At 33.0% G+C, this 14,328-nt stretch overlaps 2 protein-coding genes across 2 annotated transcripts; both read right to left on the reverse strand.

Annotated features, from left to right (window-relative positions):
* Positions 1–1,207: 1,207 nt before the first annotated feature.
* MDAR6 (monodehydroascorbate reductase 6) lies at positions 1,208–8,648 on the reverse strand. The gene is made up of 17 exons (XM_085671107.1): positions 8,432–8,648; positions 8,197–8,356; positions 8,001–8,100; positions 7,811–7,888; positions 7,526–7,597; positions 7,015–7,133; positions 6,844–6,928; positions 6,419–6,508; positions 4,703–4,804; positions 4,500–4,589; positions 4,242–4,322; positions 3,881–3,952; positions 2,757–2,851; positions 2,578–2,666; positions 2,414–2,476; positions 2,283–2,323; positions 1,208–1,577 (listed from the first exon to the last, which is right to left on the reverse strand). Exons 1-17 carry the CDS (start codon positions 8,445–8,447, stop codon positions 1,446–1,448), a joined length of 1,485 nt encoding a protein of 494 aa, XP_085527233.1. The 5' UTR covers positions 8,448–8,648; the 3' UTR covers positions 1,208–1,445.
* Positions 8,649–12,779: 4,131 nt separating this feature from the next.
* Positions 12,780–14,328, reverse strand: LOC114176072 (protein ROH1A). Its single transcript, XM_028060981.2, has one exon. The coding sequence runs from the start codon at positions 14,094–14,096 to the stop codon at positions 12,927–12,929; it is 1,170 nt and encodes a 389-aa protein (XP_027916782.1). The 5' UTR covers positions 14,097–14,328; the 3' UTR covers positions 12,780–12,926.

Genomic DNA, 14,328 nt, shown 5'->3' on the forward strand with positions numbered 1-14,328 from the left:
GCTAATAGCTTTCCTCTGTTATTGAAAATGATACATTAATTAAAAAAAATATCGGCAATCTATCTTTTAGTTGTTAATGTGTTTTTTTTGTAAATTTGTTATTTTTTTACTTTAGGAGAACAAGTATTTAAGTTTGCATATTACACGAGAAAAATGTTCAAAATGTGTTACTTGATTTGAATATTCTCCCATAGAAAGTATAGGGATTTTTCTTCAAGTTACAGAATGACAAGGACTTATACAAAATACTTACAGAAGTTATTAACAAATAGTTAACGGCAAGCTTTTAAACCAATTTTTTATTAAAGTAGTCTAAGTGCCCCTTTAATTTCATTTCTCATACAATGACAAGCATATAAGTATGACTCCAAAATATAATAAAAAAAATAACTTTTAGAATTTAATGTTAGTCCAAAATTCTACATTAAAAAAAATTAATAAGATAACTAGTATATAAGAAAAACGGCTCATAAATCTATTAAGGAAAACAGTATATAAAAAAAGCGACTCATAAACCTATACAAAAACAAATTATTAGGATTTAACGTAAGTCAAAACTCCACATCCGCATCGGGTAAAAATGAGTAAAATCATTGTTACATAAATAAATAAAAGGAACTTAAAAACCTATTGAGAGAAAGATTGATAGGATTCATGTAGTTTAAAACCCCACATTTGGTAAAAATAATAAGATGATTAGTATATAAGTAAAAAGACTTATAAACCTATTTAGGAAAAGATTGATTTGATTAAATGCGAGTTCAAAGTCTCACATCGGCAAAAAATAAATAAGATGACCGGTATATAAATAGAAAGCCTCATCCCCTCATAAACTTAATGAGATGATTGTAAGAATTCAATTTATACAAAGTCTCATTCGTTAAAAATGACCCAAAAACCTATTGTGGGAGAGATTGTCAGGATTCATTAGGTGTGAAGATCCACATTGAGTAAAAAAAACCCTTCACACTCAATTTTTTAATCTACCAAAATCAACCAGCAAACAATGACCTATAATACGCAGGACACATACAAAAGAACTTTATTCTGCCTTGTATTATATTAGAAAAAGAACCTGGAAATGCAAGGTCGAGCAAACTAACGAGAAAAAACAGTCGTTAAAAAATCAACCATCGAGGAATGGAAAGGAAGTCAGGGTTGAGGGTAGTAAGTAAAGAACAAAAATCACATTCCAGGACGATAAATGTAAAGTGAAAAGGCAAAGACTATCTTAAATTATTGAGAAAATTCATGGATGCCAAATGACGCTAAATCAGATCCAAGACATTCATTCCAGTTCAAACCCATTAATAATAACATGTGAGTGAATATAATAAAAATTATTCTCTCCCAAAGGGGGCAATCCCTACTCAGATGACGACAGATGGTCCCTGATAATCTGGCCGAAAATGAATAGAAGTGACTGGATGCTATTACCGAGATTATTAGACAGCGGCTTTGCCTTGTAAGGATGCCCGAGCAATCTCTAGAGCCTCCTCCACTGTAGTTGCGTTTTGAAGTTTGGCTTTGTCAATCAGAGGTTGATTTCTGGCGAGTTTAGGCAGGAGTTGAAATTCCTGAGTTAAAAACAAAAAATCAGCATTAGGTTTTCTCTTTCAATGATCCCACGTCTATTGAAATGAATTCTCAATTATATACGACTAGTTCTGAATATAAATTCTGTAATTTACTAGTGTAGTATAGAAAGAGAACTTAGTCTCTACTTAGATAAACTTCTATTTAAATATAAATACTATGAGTGAGAAGAAAATGAGATAAAAATGGTTTGAGCTTTTTCCATAATCAAAAACTAACAATTAGTTAATTTTTATAGAACCTCTCTTTTTTTTTTCTAAAAGTTTAACTGTATATATTGATTTTAGCTTACAAGAATTAATTCAACTTTCTTAACTTCTCCTTACCAAAGAAATTGTACAAACTGAAACAGAACCAAGCTAACAAAAATAACTGCTGACCAACAGTGTTATCGTGTTGTGTACACATTTAACGATACCAATAAAAACGAAAGCAACTTTGCCGATTTTTCGTAAACATGCCATAGATTATGGCAAATTAACTCCATTAAGTACCTATTGTATTAGGATACTTGCAGTATTCGATAATTCTTTTCATAAAATATCAATTTTACGTCTTATCTAAAAGTATAAGAAATGCAGAAAGACTGACCATGTAGTGTCTATCTTTCTGCTAGTGTGTGTGTCTGTGTATAATTCTAATAATATCAATTACACTGTAGAAAGATAGTGGCAACTAGCAAGTACCTCGGGGCTCCCACTTTCAAGAAGAACTCCTTTCAGCTTACCTGTGCTCAAGTAATCATATTCTTTGTAAGAGTAATTCAAAGATCAAACAAGCATATGTATGCATTTAAACGTACACATTAAAGCATTACCAGATTCAATCCAGAAGGTAGCTATTTTAGGATCAAAATTTCCAACTTCAACTGTTTCTCCGACTGTCCAAAGAAAAATAAATGGTAAGAGTAATAAGAGAAATTTAAAAGTTGATAAAAGAAGCAAATACTGGCGATAATATTTATTTTTAAGTAATATTTACCATTGTCTCCAAAGAACTGCCACCATACTTTCCTAGGGCTTCCTTCATATTCAAAAATCCTCGAGTAGAAGTATGGAAGATAGTCATACCTGAAAATTCATTAAGTAAATTCAGAAAATCAGCTGGCGGAAAAAAATGAACTCCAAGGATAAATGACAGGAACATATAATCCCATGTACGTTTGAGTTTGTGCGCTGAGTAATGCTTTCACACAGTGCTGTGCAGAGCGACGAGCATGATCTACATGTTCCACTCGAGAGATACGGTCATAAATCTGTCCGGTTTTCCATAAACTCATATGTCAGATGAAAAAAATGAAAAGATATACATAAACTGATCCAATTCAATGCAAATCACGAACACCAAACTAAAAGCCAAAAAGAAAATAACAAAAAACCAAATCAAGTGAAATAGTTGAGAAGTTTTTATTGAATTGGATTGGAATTCGTATGTGATTTTCAAAGCCAATCCAAACCCAAGTCAAGCCCAAATTACGTGTATATATAATTTTGTTTATGAAATTATTGTACTAATATTTGTATATACCTACTTATTTTGTTCATAATTTTTTTAACTATTTTAAGTCTAATTATATTAATATTTTATAAGTGTATTAATTTAGTTAGCTTGAATTTTGTATTTTTATCTTTTCAAACTATAATATTGTTGTGGTTGTTGTATCTTTTGTTCTCTGCTATTATATCACTTTTATGTTTATGCTGAAAAATAGGTTTTGACTTTTGATAAAGAATGGATAGAAGAAACAAAATATTATATACAGTGTGCCAAGTCTAAGTCTACAAAGAGAAGTAAAAATTTGTGCATGCATTCGTTAAAATCTCAAACTGCTAAATATGTAATCAATGTAATCCTTATAAGGCTTGATTTGGCCGGTAGTTATCCTAAAAAACAGTTTTGTAGGATTGAGAGTTCCCATGCCTAAATTCTAGTAATGTAAAATTTATGTATAAACATGTATCTGCAACTTTATATAAACTTCATATTATTTTAACCCTAGATTTACAAGTTGGATAATGCGGTGCCTATTGTCTAACAGGTCGATATTCAATACACTGAATAAGTATTTTTATTATATTTATTAAATAGTATGTGTTACATAGGAGGAGACTAAAACCACATAACCAATCCAATCCAGTCTATAAGAAATTGGACTGGATTAAATATTGTATTCAAATTCATCCAAAAATACTTTCTTTTCTTTTGCCTAAAATATATCTAATCCAAACTGTAAATGCTCCAACAATGAATTGATAAAACTTCAAAAGCAAAGTTAATTTTGTACCTTTAAAGGGAAAGCTGCTACATCACCAACAGCAAAGATTCCTGGAATGCTTGTCCGGAACAAACCATCAACCTGAAAAAAAAAAAAAAGCTATTGATGCATTTAGACAAAGTTCTTCAACCATTATTTTGGCTCCCTCCAAGTTTCTTCTGCAAATGTGGGTAGTATCTCTAATAAACAGAATGATCTCCGAGAATTGATGATTAACATGTTTAAAAACCTATGCTTCATTCACCGGAAAGGGAAGACATAGATGGTCTTGCCCATGCACAAAAATAGGGTTCATTATAAGACTCTTAGTCGTTAGTGTTTCCTAATCTTTTTAATTTTTTTTCAAATTATTGTTATTAATTGGCCTCACCTGTATACCACCAACATCTGTATTTAGGCCCACCCTCTCAAAGGGGCTGACAGCAGGTTTAGCTCCGATGCCTATGATAACCTGTGAATCAGAAGAAAAAGTAAAGAGAAAAAAAAAAAAAAAATCTCTACGTTTTGTCCTTCTTGCCTAACGTAGATTTAAAACCTCAATTCTTTCTCTTGTAACGCATGCATTACAGAAGTAAATTTGTACGGAAATGATCTTCAAATATTAAAGAGTACTTAAAAATGTAATTACTGTATCTGCTTCCACCACAGATCCATCTCCAAGTTTCACACCAGCTACAAGTCCATTAGAACCAGCTTCCAAATTTTTTATGGAGGCACCCTGGCGAATTAAGATTTAAAAAAAACAAAAAAGGGAAAGGTTTTCTCAAACCCATTACTACCTAATAATTATAGCAATGGAAAGAATTACAGAAATGGAGAAAGAGGAAATACCTTTAAGATTTTGACTCCATTTTTTTGGTAGAGTTCTTCATATCTCCGGGAAAGAGAAGGAGTAAACAGTCTTTGCAAAAGTTGATCTTCCGGAAATATGATCTACTTTTTATGGAAACACATATTTGCAAGTCAGTCGGCCAAAACTTTACAAAAAAAAAATCTTATAAAGGGTATGCATAAAAGTTCAACTCATGCGTTTGTCTTAACTCATGTCAATTTATTAGAATAGGAGACATCTATAACCTTATGTATCTACAGTTGATGTTCCTCCAGCCAATACTGTGTACCGATGATGTTTTTCGATTAGTAATGTTTATTGTCGATGTTTTTCTGGCAAGTACTATTTGTTGACAACATTTTTCTAGTGAGCTTATATTTTCATCGAGCTTTTTCCAACTAGCCTTATTGTTCATCATGGATATTTTTCCAAAATGTTTGTTTTCTTCTCCCAACAAACTTTTTCTGGCCGGCATCTGGCACTACTAGCATTGCCCTGTTGCGCAATGACAATTTTTGCTCTCTGAAAGTTGTTGAAACCTCATAAGACTTGTTGCTTCCCAGTAGTGACTGCACTCTCCAAGCATTTTTGCATTCTGGCAGCCGAGGTGCTCTTTAAGCATTTTTGCTCTCCAACAATTACCATGTTCTCTAAGCATTTTTGCACTAGCAGCTACCACATCCTCTGAGCAATTTTGCTTTCTAACAACTTTGGTTTTGCGTAGCTATTGTGTCGTCCAATCATTGTTAACAAGTTTGAGTCATGGTACACACATTACAGCCTGAGGAGTGTTAAAGATATGATTTTAAGGGAAGAAACGCACTAAATATTGTTGTCACTTTGATAGAGAAAATCATGTCCAGGAAATATCTACTTGCTTTGTAATTATTTACTGTCATCTTCAGCAATCAACTAGCTGACATGTTTACTAGGTCCCTCAAGGGGTTTTGTGTTGATGATATTTCTAAAAGGTTTGTCCCATATAATGCTTCAACTTGAGGGAGAATGTTAAAGGTGTGATTTGACAACACTAAATAAGGAGATATGATGTGATTTGGTAGAAAAATATTTTATCAAATATTTTTTATCATTACATGTTAATTTTGTTCCTTGTTATTGTATCTCTTCTATATTATAAATAAGAACACACAACATTCATTATCTTTCTTCTCAGTTTCTCTCTTCTCACTATAGTACTAGAGTGGTAACATCCTCCATCACTGTTTTGTTACTAATCCTTTCAACAAGGGGTATACTAGTCTATAAGATAAACGAATTAGAAATGAAAGTAGAAAAAGCTAATTGAAAAGCAACAGTCATATTTCTAATCCCCAATATAACAATAAAAAGTGAAGAGTTTTATAATGAATTCATTGAATTTTTTGTATGGCTTAACCAACCCTTTTGTGGCGATTCGAGGGTAGTTATTTTACACATCACAAAAAGGAATGTCATGCCTGATCCAATGTAGACATTCAACAAAACAAGTTAATGCAAGAAATTTTAAATGACTCCTAATTATGAATTCACGATTCATCACATACAATAAAATTTACTTAACGCAAGACATTTTAAAGCTTTGTGTAGAGAACCAAAATGCAAAACTTCTGTTGGCATAGATGAACACTTAATAGGCAATAACGGAAGTCAGAACAAGAACTTTTCACTTCAAACTATAAAATAGATAATGAAAAAGGTGCAGAATAAACACATACCGTGGTATCAAGATTCCAACCAACAGCAGCAGCAGCAACCTCCATTCCTATATAACCACCTCCAACAACTACAACCTTTTTTGCTTTTTCCTGGAAGTTAAAGAAAACAAATGAAACAAATCATAATGACGAACCAATTGCATGTCCTATTGTTTTTTTTTCTTTAGGCTGTATTGATATGTTTCTTAAAAGCAACCTTACAACAAATGTAAAATATTTGTAACTTTTCTCAATTTGTATGAAAGAACTCTTGACAAAGATTATGATAGAATAATATATTCATGGTGAAAATATCGTAGAATTGGAAAAACCACAATTTGAATACCTACACCAAACGATTGTAAGAATTGGAACGTGCAAGAGATGCTCCACTTGAAATGTGAAAATCAATCAAATTATTCATGTAAGAGGGCATAATAAATTACCAATGATAAAATCAGTGCATCAGCATCTGCAACATTCCGGATATAGTGAACACCAGGTAGGTTTCCCCCAATTTTCTCTGGAAACCTTGCATCAAGAAATCAACAACTCAGATTTTCAGCACCACATTGTACACAAACATAAATAGTGAACTAAAGTAAATAAACCAACACCTTGATGCTGTACATCCTGTTGCGATAATAAGCGAACCATACTTCAGAATTTTTCCAGAATTTGTTGTCAAAGTTTGATTTTCAATATGAATATCCTTTACTGGATCTTCATACAACATCTGGACAGGAAAAACAAACAGCCTAAACTCTTCATCTCACTGGCTTTAAATGATGAGAACCAAAAGGAACGCTGCCTTAGACAGCTACATTATACAAAGCTTTACCATTCTATTTCAAGCAATTTTACGTTCATTGCACCATGCGCATACTTAAAGTGTGTGTGTGGAAACCAGTTTGGAGCCTTATGTACAGAACTTTCCGCTTTCCAAAGCAGCAAACATAATAGAATAGAAGAGACAGATTGGTCTTCAGTTGAACTCAACTGAATTCCAAAAACAAACTTAACAGTGTATGCAAAGCAATCTTAAAATTTTTCTACTCTTTATTTTTGAAATCCCTACCCTGATCAAACCTGTTGCAAAACGATTCCAACAGCAAAATATAGAGTTACCTCTATCCCATTCTCTTTATACCACTCTGGAGTCTGCCTCTCTCCACCGGATCCAACACACGTGTGAAAACCCTAAAAAGACATATAAGAACTATCACAGACAAGAAACCATAATGTGAAGCCAGGGAACAACAGTACAGAATGGCAATAATAGCATAATAATATAACTAATTGAAGAGTATATATGAGCACCCCACCACCAAAGCCTTATTCTAGATGAGGTCCGTTAAATGGATCACACGATGCAATCGCATTTTATCAGTAACTAAGGGAAAAAACTCTTACAGGGAGACGCGCTGGTTTCTTATCCGGCGGGAACAAATACGCTTTCGTCAGAGCAGGACGCTCGTAAGGTGCATATGGCTGATTCATCGAATTCAACGAAAAATCATAAATAACAACAAAGAAACAGATCACGTTCAAGTTCAAACTAAAGAAACAGAAATTGACACACTGAAGCTAGAAACTATTAAACCTCTTTGGTCACAATACAAAGGCGTCCATCCGCCAAGCCGTGCTCGACGAAAGTGCGTGCAGCATATCCCGCGGAATTTCCACCGCCAACGATCACGTACCTGCTCCAACAGAAAATGAAAACTCAAAATCGCGTAATAACTAAAATTGAAAAAAAATAAAAAACAGTGATATGCATGAATTAAGAGAAGCCGTACTCGCGATTCTCATTGGCGAAAGCGGCGTAGCATCTTCTGAATTTGATTGAAGTGGAAGAAGGAGGAACTGGAGTGAGAAAAGGACGTTGCGGACGCGCCAGAGAGAAACCGTGCTTGAGTGATAATGAGTTTGATATCGCGGCCATTGTGAGTCTACGAGCTGAAACAGAAATCGGTTACGAGAGAAAGCGACAGTACAATGCAATCAAATACTCCTACAATAGAGGTCGAGTACCTGAAGGAGAAGGCATGGATGCGTTGTTTATAGGTGAAGCTTATTATAATAATGATAAATTAATTATTGAAGGGTAAGTTAGTGTTACTTAAGGTGGCTCTAGTAGAGGTCCAAGGGGCATGATGTCTGTTCAAATTAAGAAGTGTGTGCGACGGGAGATGGTCAAATTTGTTGCGTTTTCTCCATTGGAGGTTATCGCCATGTTCATTCTGCTGGTGCCCAGTGTGTCCTTTCCCAATAGACTAATACGACGTCGTAGAAGACGAGAGCATTTTGTTTCTATACAGGGCCCAGCCCATTTTGTAATCACTTAAGGTCAGTTTGCCCGTCGTTACACAAAGCATCAACTTTTTTACTCTTTGCACCCTCCACAACATTTAAACGGAGATTCAGGAAGAAACAGCCTTATCTATCTAGAGACGCCACAACTCATGGGCTCTGTCTTTTTTTGTTCCTGTTAAAAAGTAGTTTTGTAAATTGTCTTTCAATATTCAAAACAATTCGTATTTCTTTTTAGAAGAATTATAAATATATACTTCTTAATCTTCTTACACCTATTTAACAATTGATAAAAATTATTCTTTTAATTTTTCTACTTTATTCATTTTAATTCATTTTATATTTTTTTTTAATGGTGAATAGAAGTTGAATAAAAAAAATGTTATTTAAGTATATCATCACTTTTTTTATTATTTAAAACACTTTAGTAGGTTCTTCGCGGTCACTTTGAAAGTGTGTGAAAAAAAATCTGAAAAGTTTTTTCAATGATAATATTCAAGTAATAGAACACTTTTTCTTTAACAAATATAGAAACAATTTCATAACTTGTTAAATTGTTTGAATTACTTAATTCGTGCATTTCGAATAGAAATATTTTACTGTACATTTGTTATCAAGTATTTAACTCTCCTAATTTTTGAATAAATAAATATTTAAGTTTAAATTTAAGTTTGAATTTAAATTTTATTTTAATTAATCTTAAACTTTATCTTATTTACAAATAAATATTTTGAACTTTTATTTTATTCCAGTTATTTTTTAAACTTTATTTTAGCTTAAGTAGTTAGTAACTTTGAGTCAAATAATTCACCGTATTTTTGTTATTTGGTTTAAGACATTAAACTTTTTACCTGAAAAAAACAAATTTGGGAAGTTTTTTTTCTTCTAAAAACTATATCAATTGTTCTCTCTTTCTATTGTTCTCAAATGCTTATGCTTACTTTAAGAAAACTGATATTTTCCTCAGTAATGATGCCTAACGTTAACATGATCGAAAACTAAAAACTCGTATGCGTATCTGAGATGTGATGTATCAAAGAAAAGTTTTTATTTTGTTCCTATTCTTCGATGTCAGTATGTTACTAAGTGTTTTTTGGAAAGAAAAATAAAGAAATAAAGGTAAGACGTGTAGTGATGTCTTGCACGTCTAAATAATTCAACCTAACATCCTTAGTTGTGGGAGTGTAAGTGCCCGGTATATGCCACTACGCATCCATAACTTTTCCTTCTTTTATTTAAAACTACTTTGCTTACTTTACCTTGCAAATTCAATACATTTTTTAGTTACTATATACGGTGACATCTTTGTAGTACTGAGCCGGCAACTTTTTTTAAACGCATACAGTTCATCTTTTTCTACATTAAAATGTTATAAAATAATATTTTAAAAGTAAAAAACAAACAATTAAAATTTATCTTAAATTTCCAATCCTAAAATGTGTTATGTTTTAATGACTGTAAATCATTATATGTTATACATAAAATAAATAAAAACTATAGAGTTTATTATAACTATTTTTAACTCATATTAAGGATATTTTTAATTGATTGCTAAAAAAGTATACTCACGTTTAATGTACATATATTAAATTTGATGAATATTATACCTTTTTATACTAAATAACTATTTTAGTTTGTGTCAATAGTATAACGTTGAAAATACTGACTCACTTGTACATAAAATAAACACCAAATAATGGAAGAATCAATTCCCATATTATGGGTAATGCTTTTTGGTTATTTTTCATTAGATTAATTATGTTAAATTTATGAGAAATTTGAGAATTTTTAATTGTGTTCTTAATAAATCTTTATGATATATTAAGTAATCAACAAATTTAAATATTTCAACTAAATTCTCACGGTTAATTTTTTTTTGTTAACTTAGTGATGTAATTGTTTAGAGTGATTGATATGATTATTTTTTTTCATATCACCGTTGTTGGTTGTCAGTTACATGTAATTTTATTATTTTAAAAACTTTATAAATTATAATTTTATAATTTATGATTTTATAATTTTAAATTTTTATTGTTATATTATTATATCGTCATATCATCATATTGTCATATCGTCATAACGTTATATCGTTATATCATTATATTATTTTATTGTGTTATCGTTATATTGTCATGTTGAAATATTGTTATATCGTCATATCATCATATTGTTATAAAATATCAACATATATAACTTGACAAAAAAATAAATCAAACATTCAAACTATTTAAATATTATTCAGAACATTCTAGTATTTAAAAATACCAAATTGTGAACCTATATAATTAAAAGTGGTAAATAATTATAAAAAAATAAAATAAAATAAAAAATTGTAACAAAAATTAATAATGTTTTTGTTGGTGGGTCAACCCACATTCAACATAGCTCAAACCCATTTAACTCGTGGATTAAGTAAGTTGAGTTCAATTCAACTTACTTTTGAAAAAATAAAATTTTCTCAACCCAATCCGATTCAAACCTTTGGTGAGCCGTTGGTTCAAAGGTTGGAACTCATTTTGACATATCTAGCCATATGGTCTTATCATTATATCGTCATATTGTCTTATCATCATATTATCATATTTATAAAATTTAAAAATTTAAAAATTATAAAGTTATATATTATAAATTTATAATTTATAATATTTTAAAATAGTAAAATTGCACATGACAATAATTAAGCATGATGTCTTAACAAGATAATATCCACGGTCAGCCACTTAATGACCATATCACTGAGTTAGCAAAAAATGTTAAGAGCGAGAATTCAATTGAAAAATTTAAATTTATTAAGTGCTCAATAAATTATAAAAATTTATTAGTGACTCAAGTGAATGTTCTCAAATTTATCGAATATTTAAAACATAACTAAACCTCTCATGTTTATTATATTAAATTATTTAAAGAGAATAAAAGATCAATGAATAACCAATCTTAATGAAAATGGTTATCTTGAAGACATTAAAAAATCTATTTATAAAAAGATAAAATGTTTTAAGATTATTTGAAATATTAGGAAACTTTATAAAAAAAAAAACGGTAGAACTAAAAATTAATTGGTATAAACTTAAAACTCAAGAGTTATGTTTGTGAATAAGATAAACTTGGAAGATGAATCGAAACATATGCGAGGTTTACGATATTTATATATGTAGTAAAGGTTTAAAGTAGTTGCTTTTTTTTCATTATAAATAAATAAATGAAAGAACTCCACTAGATCAAAATACTAAAACAAAAGATCATCCAATTGTAATTATGGTCAAAACATGATACTAAAACCAAAGAACATACAAATTGTAATAATGATTCTAATTTTATGGCAGTGTTGTGTGTCGAAATTGAACTAAAAAAAATATTATCCTATTTTATGCGTTTAACAACGTCCTTTGACAAAATATGTTACGTCCCTTGACGAAATATGTTCGTGTCTTTTCATGTAGATTTAACGAGATCGTGTTCATGTAACATTTTCAATTGTTGTAATCTGATGTGTGATTGCAATTAAAAGTTTTATTTGAGTCTCACTTTTTAACTGTGACTAAGTGTTGGTGCCCTAAAACATTTTTTTTTTGAAAAGGCACATTAACATTCTCCTTAATAGAAAGAAAATGAATTTTTGACAAACATTTTATTGATAAATTTGACAAAATTACGAAATGGAGTAATTTTTATTTTTTGATGGAAGTTACAAATATAAAATAATAAAGTTTTAAAATTTTAATTTTTTAATTTTTTTTTATCAAAAACGGTTGTTTACCAAAGTCAAACAAAATTTTATAATAGTATATTTCCCTTAATAAAATATGAGATTGAAAAACTATAACTGTTGGCTTTATATTTATAGTTTGCAAATTACACAGTTAAGGATAAACAATTACAAGCTTTGGAATATAAATCGTTGCACACACACACACACAGAGTATCATGTCACGCCTGCGCAATATTTAATACAGATAGATCAAAATTAAGTGACTATAACCAATGGTAAGAGAAATGTGTACATAATTTACACAGTTTTGAAATATTTGAAAAGAAACAAAGCAAGGATCTAGGAGTGGAGAGTTGGTGATTAAAAAAAGAGAAATCGTAAAGGTATGATAAATATAACTAATTTTTGTACAATTAAAAAGTATGAAATGAATGAGAAATAGAAAGAAAAGTGATAGATTAGTAGATATCTATAGGGAAAAAAAAAAAAGAAGAAAAAAAAGGTTAATTAAACGGCGGGTGCAGACAACTTGCCAGCTTGGTCCAAGACAACGAGAAACTCGGCCCTGCTCCTGACAATCCTGTGAAAGACCTCCCTAATCTGCTGCTGCATGGGCTCCAAGCCTTGGTCCATTTTCTTACAAATTTCGGCCAAGTCCTCAACGTTTCTCTTCATCTCATCCAAACGCTCCGTTTCGGGGGGAAACTGAAAGGAGTCAGCGAACTCAACCAGCGACTGCGCCAGCTTCTCCATCCTCTGCATCTCCTCCAACAAACCCACGTTGCCCTTCTTCTCCTTCTTCTTCCACTCCTCCGCGATCTTCTCCTGCAACCCGATCAAGGGCTGGGCCCAGTTCAATTGCCTGGGCAGGGGAAAGTGCGTCCCCAACCCATTCCTCTCCTGGCATGGAACCGCTGCCACAAAAGCCCACATCACGAACATCAGCACAGTGCTCATTATGTAAACGGGCTGCGCCAATCCCGACGATTCGGCGCCGCGAGGCGCCGTCAGATTCGACATCATCGCGTGGATCTGTTTCGACGCCGACCAGTTCCGCGCCATCGTCCACGATAGCGCCCGCACCCGGTCCTTGCTGTTCGACCCGGAGTTGTTGGTGCGCCGCCCGAAGGACCGGTTGCGCTCGGTCCCCTTCGCGTTGGCGTTGTCCTCGTGCAGCATGGCGGCGATGAGGGCGGAGAGCGCCTTCTTCGCGCGGCGGACCTGGCCGTCGCCCAGCGGCGTCACTTCGAGCGCGTCGACGACGATCTCGGCGAGGCGCTGGAGGTTCTTGACGGCGTCGAGGCCGAGCGCGACGGCGTTGCAGAGGTCGAGGGATTTGACGAAGCGGTCGAGGAACTCTGGGAGGAGCTTGTCGAGCGGCGGCTTGGCGATCTGGGAGGGGTCGCGGCCCATGAGCACAACGGCTTTGAACTCTGCCTCGATGCAGAGGAGCTCGTCGAGGAGGCGGCGGAGCCAGGAGATGGAGAGGAGGGCGTCGCCGGAGGAGTCCTCCGTGGTGGTGGATAAGAGTTCGGAGAAGCGGTCTCCGACGTGCTTCTGGAAAAGTTCGAGGTCTTCCATTTCTTGGTCGTGGGTTCCATCCATGGACATGACTTGATTTCTACGTATGCTTATTCGGCCCAGAAACGAGCCTTGGTTCTCTGTTGTTGCAGGCATTCTTTGCTTTTTGCTTTTGCTTTGGGAGTGGATGATGATGGGTCAATGGAGAAAACAAGGTGTTGAGAAAATGGGAAGAAGAAGAAGAAATGGAAGAAGTCAATGGGGATAGGGCGTCAGTTTTGGAAGTTATTTATGCTGTGTTTTAAGCCTCACACCGCACCCTTTCTCTTCTTTTTTTATTTCTTTTCTTTTTTTAGTCCCTCATGTCTTCTTTCTTTTCTCTTTTTTC

Source organism: Vigna unguiculata, chromosome 3 (genome assembly GCF_037176805.1).
Source record: "Vigna unguiculata cultivar grain cowpea cultivar isolate G323 ecotype 2 chromosome 3, ASM3717680v1, whole genome shotgun sequence".
NCBI lineage: Eukaryota > Viridiplantae > Streptophyta > Magnoliopsida > Fabales > Fabaceae > Vigna > Vigna unguiculata.

Coding starts and splice junctions, on each gene's coding strand:
- MDAR6 (XM_085671107.1), bottom strand. Junction 4,805..6,418: donor GTTGGAATCTTGATACCACG/GTATGTGTTTAT, acceptor CATAAAAAGTAG/ATCATATTTCCGGAAGATCA. Junction 2,477..2,577: donor GCAGTTCTTTGGAGACAATG/GTAAATATTACT, acceptor TTCTTTGGACAG/TCGGAGAAACAGTTGAAGTT.
- LOC114176072 (XM_028060981.2), bottom strand. CDS start 14,096: ATGCCTGCAACAACAGAGAACCAAGGCTCGTTTCTGGGCCGAATAAGC.